Below are 17,350 nucleotides of genomic sequence, written 5' to 3'. Positions count from 1 at the left end.
GAATTTCAAACATATTCATGATTTCCAAAAAAAATCATAATATAGAAAATGTTTCTTTGAAAAATGTTCCACAAAAAAGGGTAAAAGAAAAAAACCATAAAAATGATAACGAAAAGAAAAGAAAAAACGAAAATAAAAGGAGAAAAAAACCTAAAAAGGAAATGAGGTAGTTGGACCTGCCCAAATGTACACAGCAGAAAGAAGGGAGTGTGCGTGTTGTCGCTGACCAGCAACTCGTGCACCAAATAGACTAGTAGAATACCCGTGCGTTGCTACGGGCTGTTCAAAAAATGAAATGATTTCATATATAAATATAATGCTAAAGATTTGGGACGTACCCCATCTACTTTTCTTGGCTCAAAAGGATTGAGACCCCTCCAGATACGCTCAACTTCGAGGATATTTTCTCTTTGAATGCCACGAAATTGGTAAGATCGTTTAAAAGGTGATCGTAAATGGTATTTATAATTAGTTGATATTTTTAGATACAATTTTTTTTTTGAACTGTCAATGATTGTAGGAGAGTTTCCTACAGTCTTGTATGTATTAAAATGATCAGAATGTCAGGGCTACATGTTACAATATTTTCATAGCATTGTTGATTGAAGCTTGGAGTAAATCCGCGACGAGAACAAAAATGAGTGGTGACAGGGGGTTTCCCTGTCGAACTCCTCATCGATGGTGAAATTGATGACCCATCACAGTGTTCGGCAGGACAAATGATTATTTATCCAGTTCAGCCATCTATGCGATTTATCCAGTTCAGCCATCTTTCAGTGAAGCCCATAGCACTCATAATCTAGATCATCACAGTGTGCTCAATGGTGTCAAATGCCTTGGAGAAATCTAGATTTAGGATGAAGGACTTTTTCCCGAAAGCTTAGCACTGGTGGATGTATTCGATGAACGATCTCCAGGATTAGTTTTTGCAGCCGGTTGGCCAAGAGTTTTGTGATGATCTTGAGATGGCAGTTCTAGAATCATGGTCACTGGAAACAAAGCTACGAATGTGAAGTGTCAAAGATGTTTTTCTCCTCTACACTCAACTCTCTACATAAATGTTTGGTGCACAGTTGTCGTGCTTCATTCAGCATAGCTCTGATGCTACTATGTTGTCTTCTCCAACTCTAGAATCTCCGTCAACTCTGAGGATTCATTTATAGTGCTTCAACTTAAGGATTCTTTTATAGGTGTGGTCTTATATACTTGAAAAATCTGCTCCAACTATTGGTAAATTCTAAATTATCAAATATGTCCTATAATAATATGATGCAACAATGAAACTTATCATACAATGCTAGCAACATGGCATTTGAATATGCGTGAATCACGCAAAAAAGGATAGTGGAACAAAGATATTGTAACAAACATATATTGACTATCACACATTAAATCCAATAGGGTAATTAGTATCAGGAATCAAAGAGTTTATACTTGCCTCGATACAAAAATGAAAATACCAAAAGTAGAAAAGAGCTCACACTTATGGAAACTTAAAAATGTTATACTACTCGTTACATACATATCACACATTATGAGAGTTATCCAGTGCCATAGGCACCACAGGAAATCGCAATACAAAAATCAGGCCATTGCAAATCTGAGGCGATGATTTGACCACCCATGCCGCAAATCTCAAGGCGGTAGTTTGACCATGTATTTAACTCATGCCTACAGAAGTGGAGAGTCAATTCAAACCTGCAATAACCAATAACATAAGAATTTTCGGTTCTATCAATGTGTGATTATAATGAAACTGGATGCAGCTAAAATCATTTACAACTTTGAGATAAAAATTGTAATATTTTTTGTAATATGCATACAAATATAAGGTTACTACTTAAGTTTGCTCACAAATTGTATTCACAGCTTCTAGTGCATAGTACTTGATTGACTAAGTACATGTCCGTTGTGGCATGCATATTACTCTAAATATTACTTGTAGCGGCATGCATATTACTCTAAATATTCTGCTGTGCAAAGTGATACACACAAATCTAATAATTTAGTGAAAACAGATTTAGCCGATAGTACTTTGACCATTACTAATGTACACAAGGAACACAACTCATTGCTATAGTAGTGGAGCAGTAGCGAAAGCATCACCCATATACTCCATTCTACAAGCCAACTACTGATTCTGAGAGAGATCCCAAAGAACAAAAAGCATAAAAACAAGGATACTTTCCTGAGAGACCACACTTCTTGGTGTAAAATTTGTAACTGACAAAAATACTACACAAAAAGATGGAAGATATACAAGAAAGACAAATCCTTTAAAATTGCTATATCAGCATACTACACCTATGCATTACTAAAGTCTAAGGAGTATTACAATATTAGATTTACAAAAAACTACATTGCAAAACCATTGGGATAATTCAAAAGAGTCAAATAGATACAAGAAAGGAGATGTAATGCTTCAATTCTTACATTTTCAGGCTTGTCATCTCCTTTCTAATTGTATGTTTTTTGATCCCTCTAGGACTGTAGGATAAAAAATGGATATGCACTCGTTAGTTGGTACAAATATCAACAAAAATGATGTTTTAATTAACAACAATAGTGACATGAGTGTTTCTCCACCTCTCACAGTGTAACGGTGGCCTGGCACTGAAGAGAATCTACCTCTCATGTTGATTGGTTTCCCATAGCTCTCGCTCTTCTTGATGTGTTGCTGGTGTAGATGTTGCTGGTGCAAGTACATGGGAACATGTGTGACATGCTTTGGTCGCTCCTCTGCAGGAGCTCCCGTGGTAGTATAGAAGAGCAGGAACACGGCAGCCTTCAAGAGGCCCATGGCAGCCTATACAAATCCAGAACTTTAAAAGAACTAATGCTCTTGGTATCCATAGAGCTAGAACAAACAAATACAAATAATTAGAGGCCTGGATCTCTAACGTTAGATAGACCCATGTAAATTGCATACATGTAATCCTTGTGACTCTTTTGCTTCTAATAAATTTGCAGTGGGTTTTTAACCTACTTTTTCCCTACAAAAGCTAGTTAAATGAATAAAGCAAAGGTTCAACTATTAGACAAAAGGTGTCAAAGTGTGTAATTTCAGTCACCTTTTCTTGGGCCACGTTAACGAAAGAATTCTTGGGAACATGGTAACACAACGCCTTTCATTCACAAAAGCAATCTCCTGTAGTACACTAAAGTTCAATGTCAGCTCTATGAAAAACTTGAATATTCCCCAATGTGGCGTAAAAGGAAGCGTGTAAATGACAAGAGAGCAGACAAACGAAGTTACAGGGCTAAGATGAGAAAAAAAAAACCTCCTACTTGCCCATCCAATATACGATGATCAGTATACAATGATCAATAATGGAATAATAAACAATGCATAAGTCAAAACAAGAGAGGCGGACCATTTTCCCTCCACATCTTTCAGTTTCTCCATCGTATCGTCACTATTTTTACAAGCTAATCTAAGTTCATTTTCCAATAATGAATTTTTCTTTGATAATGATTCAACTATGTCATTTGTAAATACAAGAAATCCGCTTCAGCGAAAGTAACAAAGTAAGAACCAGCAGAAGCGTCAATGATAGCATCGGTCAACAAGTTCCAAAAAATCATTATAATTCATATTTAAAAGACGAAATGGAATAGCATATAGAACATTTAACAGAAAAACTATAACATCATGAATAAAACAATAGTAATTCCATGAATAAGCCTTACAATGAACCATGATATATATGGGAAAAAATTATGAGTTAAGATCATGCACACCGACTAAAGTATAAGAAACCTGGAATTTACCACAAGAATGTGTGAAGTACCTAGTTAGTAAACAAATCTGACATCAGAAAAATATACGCTCCATCTAAAAGACTAAAGAAAGAAAAGAGCACCTAAGAAGCAAACTGAAAATGTAGGCAAAAAATATATTTGTGATAAAATATTAAAAAAAACAGGAGACCTCAAACCTTTAGAATGGAGTTCTCTTTTCCTTCTGATGCTTTCAGAATCCTGTTACTGCACAACATAGATCTCTCTCTCTCAAAGAATCATCCAATTGCCTTTCGAGAATCAGATTTTTGTCATGTTCACTTTGGGCAGATAATTTAGCTGCAGCACACTCCACGCTTAATTTTTCTATTATTTTGTCCCGCTTTGATATCTTCACCAACTTTGTTCCCTCACCGGCAACCTGCATCTGAAAATCCATGCGCCAAGGAGCCAAAATACACTATAATCAAAACCAAAATAAAGGGAAACTATAACTGAATGTTGTCACACCTTCTGATTCATTTACATTCATAGAGCATCAAATGAGGATAACAACCATAGCAGAAATGTTCAGAAAAATAACGAATTTGCAAATGCGAAAAATATTTTTCATTATACTGGCAGGAAGAAGCATAACTGTCTCAAATCTATGACATGCAGGGTAGAACATGCAAAAATAAAGGGATCACATTACACACAAAAGCAATTAAGGCAGAGAAAAGCATACCTGCATTCTCCTTTCCAGAGTAAGTCCTAAAGTAAGATCATCCAACTTCCTCTCAAGTTTATTCTTTGCCTCCCAGAGTGCACCAATTTCATTTGCAGTCCGAAGAAGCAATCATACCATAAGAATACCCTGATGGACACCAATAAAACAAAGACCTTACACAAACTTGGGAACTATGAACAGTAACATTCACAGAAGAAATGAGAGATAACATTAGATTAGGATGCTTTTCTTTTGGGTGAGATAACATTAGATTAGGATGCTTTTCTTTTAGGTGTATATGGTTGTAGGACCAGCTCTAAATAGAAACAACATTAATCAGAAAAGTTGGTATGCTCTCCCTCTCAAGCTCGGCGACTTGGCCAACCTACCCACATTCCTCAGTCATACACCTGTCTTTAGCGACAAGGAAACATCATTCAGAAGACCCCCACTTCTTTGAATTAACCTGCCCCTCAAGATCTTAGCCATGTCTAATTAAGATTTTTCAGACTAAACCAAATAGTTGCTACTTGACATGGTGCTGACAGGTGGCTCCCCCAAACGAGTCGACAACAACGTAGGAAATTGCAGTAGCATATTATGAAGAATCCAAACATAAGCATATAGGTTCAGAATGGATGGCAGGGCTGGAGGCACACTTTGTGAACTAATGACATCATGACACAAAATAGAGGGTTATCTTACTCGATGGCATATATGCTATGGTGTGCGAATTTTGCATAATAAAATTCTTTCTAGACACAAATTTACTGTAACATCCTCGAAGAAACAAAAGAATATATTGTATGATGTAATTCATATATCTAAATAAAACCACTCTATTGTAGTGACCAATTCACCCTCAAACCAAGCTAAAAAGATTATATATTTACTCATCCTTGAGAATAAAAAAAGCATATGCTCACAGGAGCAAGTTTGTTCTTGCTATGTTTTGGAAGCTTTATAATCAAACCAAAAATAATTTAAAATATATTATTGGAATTTGATCCATTGTGCTCCGAGAATTTTGGTTTGTCTATTATTCTGTACAGAAATAAGATTTACACCAAATTGCATGTTTGTTAATTTAAAACAGAAATAATCTATGTTTACTAACATCTTTTTATCTACTTGAAAATCAAGGATATCCCTTTAGGTGGAACAATGATTGAGAGGTCTCTTACCAATGATGTCCTCCCTAATTCAGGCCTTAGAAACTCGAAAACATGTGCAACAAGATAGATAAAATTCAGATCGTTGACCAAAGTACCTTGAATTCCAGGCATAAGGCCTTACCGAGAAAGGCTTTCGCCCCGCTTTATAAATAAAGCAACCACCAAGCACAAAGTCTACAAGGTATCATCCAACGCACACACACACACAACACCACCGCACAAAGGTCCAACACAAACGCACAAACACCACACACAACATAGGATCCGCTGTGGGCACAGCACAACAAGCCCAAACACCACAAGGGTGGCACAGACAACACACGCCGGCGGCGTCGAAGACGAAGAAGAGCTAATCTAGCTTAGGTGGTGGTGGGGGAAGCGGCGGTGCCATGCGGAGAGCCATCGCGCGAAGCTGGGTGATGATGGAGGTGATGGCGTCTCTCTCCCTGGGGCGGCTAAGCGGCCGCCAAAGCTGCAAGTTACCAGACCATTTGAACAAAGCATCAGTAGCGCGTCGAAGAGGTATACGCTGAATCACAAGCTTATTCCTAATAGTCCACAGCGTCCAGGCAAGCACACCGATAGTCAGCCATCTAATGTGGCGGGACGAGGGTGGCAGTGCTTGGAGTTCAGCGAAAAGATCGGGGAAGTTGTTATGGTCCCAACTACCACCAACAATCTCGCGGAAACAGCTCCGGAGGAACTGCGCGGACAAGCAGGTGAAGAAGATATGGTTTGAATCCTCTTCAGGCCCGCAGAGCGGGCAATGCCCATCGCCGGGGCCATTGCACTTCAGGACTTCCATCCCAGATGGAAGGCGGCCGCGAATCCATTGCCACAGGAATATCCTAATTTTCAAGGGGAGCCGGATCTCCCAGATGGCGGTAAGCGCCTTAGGGCCCAGAGTGGGGGCATCGCCTTGTAGAGCGATGTAGTAGAGAAAAGCCCGGATGGCTCTAGACGCCATCTAGTGCGGTCATCGCCCGTCTCTAGCACAGGTTCATGTAGCACAACGCAAGCGGTCAAGTCATTCCAAGCCTCAATTTCTTCCGGTCCAAATTGGCGCCGGAATGCGAGTTTCTCTAAGTCAATAAGGGTCGTTGCAACAGAAATCCGCGGGGTCTACTGCAATCGAGAACAGGTCAGGAAAACATGCCGCAAAGGGGGCATCCCCAGCCCAGCGATCGAACCAAAACAGCGTTGCAGTACCAGATCCGACCGTAATCGAGGATCCAATGCGGAGGACCGGGAGCAGCTGTATGATAGATTGCCAGAACTGGGAACCGCCGGAGCGCTGGCAAAAGGCTAGGGGTTGGCCTCGAAGGTATTTCTGCTGAATGATGCGAAGCCAAAGGCCACCCTCGCCGTTCATAATCCGCCAAAGCCATCTAGTTAGGAAGGCAATGTTCATCCGCTTGGAGCACATTATCCCAAGCCCGCCCTGATCGCGAGGCTTACAGATCTCAGACCACCGTACCATGTGGTACTTTTGCTTGTCTCCCTCACCAGCCCAGAGGAAGCGACCCTGGACCCTGGAAATCTCATGGTGCAGAGTCTCGGGCAGGCTGTAGAAGCTCATTATGAATAGGAGCAGGCTGGACAGGGATGAGTTGATCAGCACCGTTCGGGCGGCTTTAGAAAGCCACCGCCCCTGCCATGGCTCAATGCGGTGCTAGAGCTTGCCCACCGCGGGGCATAGTTCGGCCACCGTGAGCCTCAAGTCACTAATGGGTATCCCCAGATAAGTCATGGGGAAACTCCCAAGCAGGCAATTGAACCGGTCCGTGATACTCGGTCGATCGGCGTCGGAGTACCCCAGTGCCATCATTATGCTCTTATCGAAGTTAATCCTGAGGCCAGACATCTGCTAGAAGCAGAGCAGGAGGAACTTCAGGTTCGTGACGTCGCTCTCCGATCCTTCCACCATGATAATGGTGTCATCTGCATACTGTAGGAGGGACAGGCCGGTCCCTCCTACTAAATGTGGGACTATGCCTTTGATGTGGCCCGCAGCTTTTGCCTTGTCTAAGATGGCTGCCAGGGCATCCACCACAACGTTGAACAGGAACGGAGAAAATGGGTCGCCCTGGCGCACCACACAAAAGGTGGGGAAGTATGGGCCAATCTCACCGTTGATGTTCACTGCGGTTCTGCCCAAGCAGACCATCTGCATAACCCGGGTCACCCATCGCTCGCCGAAGCCCTTCCGGAGCAGGCATTCCCGCAGGAAGTGCCAGCTGACCGTGTCATAAGCCTTGTGGAAGTCTAGTTTCAGTAATACCGCCTTGAGGTGCTTAGAATGCACATCGTGTAGGGCTTCGTGAAATACTAGGACTCCGTCAAGGATATAGCGGCCCTGGATGAATGCCGACTGATCTGGGTGGATGATCCGGTCCGCAATTGGGGCCACCCTATTGGCATACCCCTTCGCGAGAATGCGAAAGATGACATTGATCACCGTGATTGGGCGAAATTGGCGGATGTCCGAGGCGCCCGTAACTTTGGGAATGAGGGTGATTATTCCAAAGTTAAGTCTGGTGAGGTCTATGGACCCCACGTAGAACTCTTCAAATAGGGCCATCACCTCTGGTTTAATGAACTCCCAGAATGTTTGAAAGAACTTTACTGGGAGGCCATCGGGGCCAGGAGCCGAGGACGAGTTCACGCCCTTAATGGCCGCCCACACTTCGGCTTCAGAGAACGGCGCCATTAGAGCAACGTTATCCTCCTCCAAAACACAGTATCCGGGCGGCCAAATATCGTGAGCAAGGGCTAATCCTCCCCGAGGGGAGGCAGAGAATAGGTCTCTGTAAAAGCCATCAACATGGGCCCGAATGTCCTCCAGCTGCTGCAGAAGGGACTCACCATCCCAGAGCAGGGGGATGGAGTTGTGACGTCGGCGGCCGTTCGCGATGGCCTGAAAGTAAGCAGTATTGGCGTCCCCCTTGAGGACCCAATTCTGCGTACCTCGGAGGCGCCAGAAAGCCTCCTCGTCCGTGTAGATGATCGTGAGTTGGTCTTCCAAGTCGTATCTAAGCATCCATTCCTCAGCCGAGAGGCCCGCGGCATCTGCCCGAAAGTCGAGTGCCTGGATGCCCTCAAGGAGAGTTTTCTTCCGCTCTCGGAGGTCGCGACCTAAGTTAGCACCCCACCCTTTCATGAATTGGCGCGACTGCTTAGCACAGAAATGCCAAGAGTTGACGGCCGAGAGGGCGCGGTGGGGTGCCTCACGAGCCTCACGCCACCGAGCGGCAACCGCAGCGGCGAACCCGGGCTGATTCAGCCAGAAGGTCCCGAAGCGAAAGCGGGGGGGCTGGGGGGGGTTGCTCGTTCTCAGAGGAGAGAAGGAGAGGGAAATTGTCGGAGCCGATCCTAGTAATCGCGTGCAGCGACACGAGAGGGCACCGCAAGTCCCATTCCGAAGAGACGAAGACCCGGTCAAGGACCGACCTAGTCGGGTCGGCCTGGCGGTTAGTCCAGGTGAATCTGGCACCGACCCTATCTAGCTCACGGAGCTCCATGTCTGTGATGCAGTCGTTAAACATTTGCATCCGAGGAAAGTTGACCAAATTATTGCTTTTATCCTCCTCAGACCGAATGAGGTTAAAGTCTCCGCCCAGCACGACCGGAAGCTGGGCAGCCAAGACTTTCACTCGGATCTCAGCGAGGAAGGTCTCTGAGCGGCTATGATCCGCCGGTCCGTAGACGGAAATGACTTCCCATTTGAAGTTGAGAGCCCGCTCAAAGATCTCCATGCTAACGAAGAACTCGCCCCGCTCCATGCTTCCAACCTCAAAGGTGGCATCCTTGACACCTAGAAGGATGCCACCCGAGTGGCCTGCGCTCCCACTAGAAGGGAGCCAGTGCCAAGAAAATAGGTCGGAACTCAAATGCTCGAGTTCCGACAATGAAAACTCCGTGCACATCGTTTCTTGAATGGCCATAATGTCTATTCGCTCGTTCCTCATGTACTCAATGAGTTGGCGGCGTCGGCCGTCTTGGCCGAAGCCGTAGATATTCCAGAATAGGGTCCGCATCACGAGGCCATTGGGGGGCTGCCTGACCCCAAGACTCGGGATGCACTCTGAGCGCGGAGGGCAGCGGTGCGGGAACGGGTGTGGCCCCGGACCTCAGCCGGAACAATCGCTGCACGAGAAGAGGTGCCCCCGGAGCCTCGGTGGAGGAGACGGAGGCATCCCAGAGGCGAGCACGGGTCTCGGTAAGGCGCCCGTCCAGGATTTTGAGGGCCCGGATCGCCTCAATCTGGACTAGCAGGGGACCAACCTCACCACAGAATATGATGGCCGAATCTGCTGCCACCTTAGCAAGGTGGCCTAACGGAGCTGACTCAAGAGCTGAAAACGAGCATGTAGCAGGGGTTACTGGGATGGACGGGGTACCTGGCTTGAGGTTCCGGGCAGCGGCCCTGAGCTCTGCCCACTCAGGGATGGGTAGAGCTGGGCTGCCCTCCGGTCTGGCCGCCCCGATCCTGGCGCTGCGACGAGAGGACGTCACTGGGGTCGAGGTGGACCTGCCTCTCCTGGAGTACACCGCGGTTCGAGGGGGGAGGGGGGCAGCCACCGACGTGGTCACCGCCGCCATCGCCCCGCCGGTCGCCAGGCCGGAGGGCAGGAGCTGAGTCGGTGAAGCGGTGGGCTCGGGAAGGACCGAAGAAGCTGCAGGTGGAGTCGGGGGCACATCATCGGCGGGGCGCACTCCAGATGCCAGCAGGTCCAGGGGCATCAGAGCGACCAGGGTGGGGTGGGCCGGTGACAGATCCTCGCCTGACTCCAGCCCAGCCGCAGCCTCGGCCACCGTGGGCAGGGCAGAAGCGACAAGTGGAGACGGGAGCCCGCGGGAGTCTAGGAAGGGCCCGGTCTCCGCTGGGTCGGCAAGCGCCGGTGCGGCGTGGAGGGCTATAGCCGGCCGGACCGGGACCAGCCCCAGCCCAGCCGAGGGCGCATCGAGGGTGGGGGGTGCAGGCGAGCTAATGGCGGTGGCGATGACGTCTGGGGCGAGGGACGGGACGCCGGGAACACCTGGAGGCTGGCGTTGGAGGAGTCGCTGTCGTCAGCAGGCTGCGACGGAGCCAAGGCATGGGAGAGGCCGGACCCGGTGCCACCCCTTGCGGCAGGCGCGGCAGTCGGGGGATGGGGCGGGCTATCCTCGGAGTCGTCGTCATCCTCCCCCGAGTCAGAGTTGTGGCCGTGGCGGGGGTTCCGGTCGCTGTGCCGACTCGGCCCATCAGTGCCGCCACCCAGTAAGTTGTCGTCGGGGATGCGTGGGTGGCCAATGTGGTTGGGCGGCTTCGGGGAGATCCTGAGGTCGAAGCCCTGGTCGTTAAAGAACACCCGGATCTTGGCATGGAGCTTGGACGAGTCGAGGGACTTGACTTTGACGCGCACCTCCTCCTCCTTTCGGAGGGAGAGCTCGTCCACAACTACCACCTTACCAAGGATGCGGGACATGCTCCGGATGACACGCTCCGAGCGTGCGATGTCGGGGAGGCCGGCAATGAGGATCCAAGCCGTGTCGAGAACGGCAACCGCCAAGGGGTCACGGGTCGGCACCGAGATGTCCACCACTAGCTTGTTGAGAGCCAGAGTGATGTCACCACTGCGGGTGCCGTACCCGTGGCTGGCGGTGTTTGGGAAGATGACTGAGAACTGGTTGCCATCCATCATGGTGACCTGCCAATCCCAGGTGCAGTGGTAGAGGTGGTTGAGCTCAGCTTCAAGCATCTCCGGCGAAGCCACCCCCTCCCGAATAGTAACAATCGCCTGGAGCGAGGGAGATGGTGGGGGGAGGTCCGGCAGCTCGATGTGAAAGAAGTCCATGCCCTTAATGCCATGCCCGTACATCATGATCACCTTCAACACGGGGCGGTCCGGGCATAGGAAGGCCGGATGACCCGAGTCCGAGCAGATGTAGCAGCATTTTGGACTGGTGCAGGCGACCTACGAATGGCCGGCGAGGCTGTTGGGGAACGTTGCAGAAAATTAAAATTTTTCCTACGGTTTCACCAAGATCCATCTATGAGTTCATCTAAGCAACGAGTCAAGGGAGAGAGTTTGCATCTACATACCACTTGTAGATCACGAGCGGAAGCTAGCCAAGGGGATGGTGATGATGGAGTCGTACTCGAACGTGATTCGGATCACCGATGTCCAAGTGTTGAACGGACAGCACCTCCGCGTTCAACACACGTACGGGACGGGAGACGTCTCCTCCTTCTTGATCCAGCAAGGGGGAAGGAGAGGTTGAGTAAGATTGCTCCAACGGCAGCACGACGGCGTGGTGTAGTTGGTGCAGCAGTACTCCGACAGGGCTTCGCCAAGCATATACGGAGGAGGAGAGGTGTTGGGGAGGGGAGGGGCTGCGCCTTGGCTTTTTGTTAAGCTCCCATGCGCCTCCCCACTATATATAGGGGTGGAGGGGCTGGTTTATTGCCCTCCAAGTCCATTGGGGCGTTGGCCAAGGTGGGAGGAAAGAAATCCCATCATTTCCTTCCCCACCGATTGTTATCCCCCCTTTTTAGGGATCTTGATCTTATCCCTTCGGGATATGATCTTATTCCTTCTAAGGGGGGATCTTGGTGTGCCTTGACCAGGGGTGTGGGGCCTTTCCCCCACTACTCACGTTCATGTGGGTCCCCCCATGCAGGTGGGCCCCACTCCGGAACCTTCTAGAACCTTCCCGGTACAATACCGAAAAATCCCGAACATTTTCCGGTGGCCAAAATAGGACTTCCCATATATAAATATTTACCTCCGGACCATTCCGGAACTCCTCGTGACGTCAGGATCTCATCCGGGACTCCGAACAACATTCGGTAACCACATACAAACTTCCTTTATAACCCTAGCGTCATCGAACCTTAAGTGTGTAGACCCTACGGGTTCGGGAGACATGTAGACATGACCGAGACGTTCTCCGGTCAATAACCAACAGCGGGATCTGGATACCCATGTTGGCTCCCACATGCTTCTCGATGTTGTCATCGGATGAACCACGATGTCGAGGATTCGATCAAACCCTGTATACAATTCCCTTTGTCAATCGGTACGTTACTTGCCCGAGACTCGATCGTCGGTATCCCAATACCTTGTTCAGTCTCGTTACCGGCAAGTCACTTTACTCGTACCGTAATGCATGATCTCGTGGCCAACACTTTGGTCACCTTGAGCTCGTTATGATGATGCATTACCGAGTGGGCCCAGAGATACCTCTCCGTCATACAGAGTGACAAATCCCAGTCTCGATCCGTGTCAACCCAACAGCTACTTTCGGAGATACCTGTAATGCACCTTTATAGTCACCCAGTTACGTTGTGACGTTTGATACACCCAAGGCACGCCTACGGTATCCGGGAGTTACACGATCTCATGGTCTAAGGAAGAGATACTTGACATTGGCAAAGCTCTAGCAAACGAACTAAACGACCTTTGTGCTATGCTTAGGATTGGGTCTTGTCCATCACATAATTCTCCTAATGATGTGATCCCGTTATCAACGACATCCAATGTCCATAGCCAGGAAATCATGACTATCTGTTGATCACAACGAGCTAGTCAACTAGAGGCTCACTAGGGACATATTGAGGTCTATGTATTCACACGTGTATTACGATTTCCGGATAATACAGTTATAGCATGAATAAAAGACAATTATCATGAACAATGAAATATAATAATACTTTTATTATTGCCTCTAGGGCATATTTCCAACAGAGGCCGCAATTGAAGCACTTCTGGAGGTCTTTTGGTTGGTTCGCGGAATGGGCGAGGTTGGAGGTGGCGGTCGCTGGGTCGCAAGCCGGTCCCAATGGAGGAGCAGCGCTGTTACCCCATCCGAGACCCCGCTTCTTCTTCCTCTTAGCCCCCTGCCGGCCCCGGCCTGCTCCATTGGCATTGGGCGGGAAGGCCGGTTCGTCTCGGGGCGGCTGGTATCGGCGACCAGGGGCTGTAGCTGCGGTCTGGGAGGGTGCTGATGGGGACGGGGAGGAGAGCGCGAGCGGCCCGAGCGGGCAGGGGAGCGGTCGTCCCGACGCCACGTCGGAGAGGGAGAGCGGCCCCGCTGGTTGCGCCAGTCCGCCCCAGGAGTGGGCGAGCGGGACCGAGATCGGCCCCGGCGGTCAGCCTGTCCAGGCGAACGACGCGGGGGAGAACAGGTGGTAGTGTGGGGAGAAGAGCGACGGTCTGCGCGAGGGGGGGAGCGACGGCCATCACGCGAGGACATGTGCCGGCGCAGGTCGTCTTCGCGGCGGAGCGCCTCCGGCGATGGGCGCACGACGCCCCGACGGTCCTCGGCGCGCCTCTTGGGGCGGGTCCCCTCATCGCCCCAGTCCCGCGACATGGGGGCGGGTTCGGAGGGGCGGCCGGAGGCGAGGACGAGACGAGGGGCAGGCAGAGTTGGGTGGCGGCGGGGGCGGAGGAGGGCGCGTGGACTAGGGTCGATGTGGGGTTGTGCCTCGATGGAGTAGATGGGGGTCTGGAGAAACTCGCTGGAGGCCAGATCGACCTAACCGGTGGACCGACCGGCCCAAGAGCGGACCGGGGCTGGGTGGTCCAGCACAACATCGGGGCAGCCCACGTGCCAATCGCTGGGCCAAGCCGCGGCCGGCCCATCTGGGGTCGGCCCAGCCATCGAGGCGACGAGGGGGCAGTGAGGGTTTCCCCTCCCGCCGCCTCCGCCGCCGCGACCGGCACCGGCGTCCAAGACGGGGGGGCAGGTCGAGGCTGCCAGGGAGCGAGGCGGGGCGAGTAGTTGAGCTTAGGGGAACCAAATGCCGTAATAAATGGCCTAAAAGGCGACCGGCGCACGAGAACAGTTGGGCATGTGGATCAGCTGTCGGGCGGTCCGGCAACGCTCTGATCGGGAAAAGGGGCGCAAGACGGGTGGAGGAGCGCCATGAGACCCGGGCAATCCCATGGTCCGACTGTCCAGCGACGCTCCACGCCAGGGCGCGGCGGCGGCGAGCGGTTCGGGGCCCAAGGGAAGCCTTTTGGCCAGGCGTCGGTGGGGAGGCCACCACAGTGCGCCGGTGCGACCGCGAGAGAGTGCTCGAGCCGCCCCGGCGAGGGGGGACAGCGCAATCCTTGTGGGTCGACGCCAGCCGAGCTGGGGGCTCCCGGCGCACCACCGGCAGACCGGCAGCCACGTCGTCGTCCTCAGCAAGGTCCGCCCAACGCAGCAGCTCGACTGGCGCGGGGGACGGGGATGCAGCATGCACAGCTAGCGCCGGGGGGAGGGCGAGGATGGGGAGGCTGGCGGCGCGTCAGCGGGCGTGGAGGTCGCGGGGAGGAGGTCCAGCAGCGAGGCCACCGGCGGTCGGGGACCGAGCGGCGAGTCGCCCTCCGAGTCGCGAGAGCCCATCACTGCTTCGTGATGTCTTTCCTTCCATAAGGCCTTTAATCACCACATGTTTCGTGAGCTCGTCAATCTGGTCCCCAAGAACCTGAATAATAATAAAGTTACCTCGTACTTTCATGCTAGATTGAAGAAAGATTTGCAGATGCTCTCAACAGAAACATCATAGAACAAAATAAAAAACCAAAATTTAGTATGCACAGCCATTAACATATTGAACCAAGATCCAATCTAATGGTAGCTAACAACCAGCAGTGACCATTGTATGACCTGAGAGCATCCTGTCGCGGTGCAGCGACCCCCTTGACATCGCGGCCATCGACGGCGTCTCCCGCCGCTGACGCGTCTACGTGCCATTCATCCCTTCGCTCCGCTTCCCCTGTACCGCCGTGTGCGCCGACGATGGCATCGGCTGAATGGTCGAGGCGGCGGCGCGCCTGGAGGAGCTCCACATCTATTGCCCCTTCTCCTTGGCGCGCCTGCCGGGCTGGATCGCAGCGTGGAGCGCCTATCTCCACGTGCTCGGGCTCCACCTGGGCCCCGGCGACGGATCTGGCCACCTGGACTGCGGGCCGCCTTCGACCTCCAGGAGCTGAGGCTGCGCGGGATGGCGATGACGCGCGCGCCAGCCTGGGGCCAGCTGGAGTGGCTCCGCGTGCTGGAGATCGCCAGCGCGTCTCTGGACGGCCTCGCGGTCAGCGGCGCCGTCGCCGCATGCCCCAATCTCACCTACCTCCCTCTGCTCAAGTGCCTGATCTGGCTACGTGTCCTTCGCGGCCCCCTACTCCAGCGCTGCCGCCTTGACTTCGTCGGCTCCAGCACCCGCGCGCTTGCGCTCGCCACACCCCATGTCGACTCCCTTGAGCTCCAGGGTTTCAAGTGGATCTCGCTGGAGCACGAAGACGGGAAGGAGGGAGCAACTGCGACGAGCGGGAAAGGAAGAGGGGCGGAGCGGCAGGGGGTTGGGCTGGTCGGGGAAACCTGGACGCGATCGGCAGCAGGCCCTCAACGGGAACAGTGCCGGATCTGGGGGATTGGCGTCCTCCTGGAGGGGACCGTCGCTGGATCCCTCGTGCGAGGGCGAAGGCTCTGACGTACGAGGGCGGTAGATCCTCAACGCGATCGGCTCCGTCTCCTGCAGTGGAGGGCGGCGGTGAAGGGATGGAGCGGTGGCGGCGCTGAAAGAGTAGGAGGCCTCGCTCGTAGGCGTGAGTGATCGCTGGTTTTTCTTTGTAGGTTAATTTTCGTAGGGTTTTTTTCGGCCCTTTTTCTCTGGTGCGAAGGGAGGTCTGTCCTTAGATCGACGGACCTGGAGGGATCGCTGTGGGTTTTTTTGGGTCCACGTGTCTACCTGTGAGGTGGGAGGGAGGACGAAAATAAACTAGGGGAGGTGGGACGAAAATTAACCGGCGGAGACTACCAACTGTTTCATTAGGAGTAGGGATTCCTCGGGTATCCCCATCACGGAGCTTATTAATTTTTCTTATTTGGGCTTGCATCTTTTTGATGTGGGCTTGCTTCTCGTGTGCCATCTGTCACCATATTATCTAGTTTCTCAAAAAAAAACTAGCTTCTTTTAAGTGATCGATATAAGTAGTTGAGCATCCGATTTGCCAAAGTTTTACGAGATCGACCAACATTCATGTGCTTCAAGAGAAACCACTCTATGTGTGTGTAATGTTGTGAGCAATGGAATTCATGTGCCAACTTGCAAACATAGAGCGATTTATTTATACCTTAGTTCCACGGCTAGCACAAAGCGGAAGTCTGGATTGAGATTTCTAATTGTGTGTGAGGTTCTTTGAACAACCAATATTTTGCAGCCGCAAAGAAGAATGGGTGGGCTCGCTGGATTTAGAGGGGCTTCGCCGCCGGCGACCTATGATATGCGGGTAGAGCCTACGGAGGCGTTGCTTTAGCACGATGATTTGCAGGCCTACGCAGGCCAGGGCAAGGAGCTCATGGCATGGAACTGCTTGGCAGTGCCCACTAGATTTTGAGTTAGCAGCCATTGTTCAATCATACTGCAATGAACATGTGTTTTTTAAATGAATGAACGAATGCTATTTTCCCCTGCAAGAAAATATCCAAAAAGGTTAATTCCGAAAAGCCTCACGCGCCTGCACAAGGGCATATCTGTTGTGAGTCAGCCGAGTCCTAAAATTTGCTGTGAAAAGCGTAAGGAGGAAGAAGAGCAAGGAAGGAAACATGGGTATTTTGGTCCAGAATTTTGCATAATGACATCAGAAGCCTGCAAAGTTGTAGTGGCATTTTTCCAAAGAGTGAAGTTGTAATGGCATTTTTCTGAATCGCGAAAATATGAAATTAAGCCCCACTAAAAGTTAGTGCTAACTCC

At 50.6% G+C, this 17,350-nt stretch overlaps 1 protein-coding gene across 1 annotated transcript; it reads right to left on the bottom strand.

Moving 5' to 3' along the window:
- Nucleotides 1-5,726: 5,726 nt before the first annotated feature.
- Nucleotides 5,727-11,596, bottom strand: LOC119348771. Its single transcript, XM_037616762.1, has 2 exons — nt 11,152-11,596; nt 5,727-6,136 (listed from the first exon to the last, which is right to left on the bottom strand). Exons 1-2 carry the CDS (start codon nt 11,487-11,489, stop codon nt 5,980-5,982), a joined length of 495 nt encoding a protein of 164 aa, XP_037472659.1. The 5' UTR covers nt 11,490-11,596; the 3' UTR covers nt 5,727-5,979.
- Nucleotides 11,597-17,350: the final 5,754 nt, after the last annotated feature.

Source organism: Triticum dicoccoides, chromosome 1B, assembly GCF_002162155.2.
Source record: "Triticum dicoccoides isolate Atlit2015 ecotype Zavitan chromosome 1B, WEW_v2.0, whole genome shotgun sequence".
NCBI classification, from domain to species: Eukaryota; Viridiplantae; Streptophyta; class Magnoliopsida; order Poales; family Poaceae; genus Triticum; species Triticum dicoccoides.
This window is presented reverse-complemented; position numbering and strand designations above follow the sequence as displayed.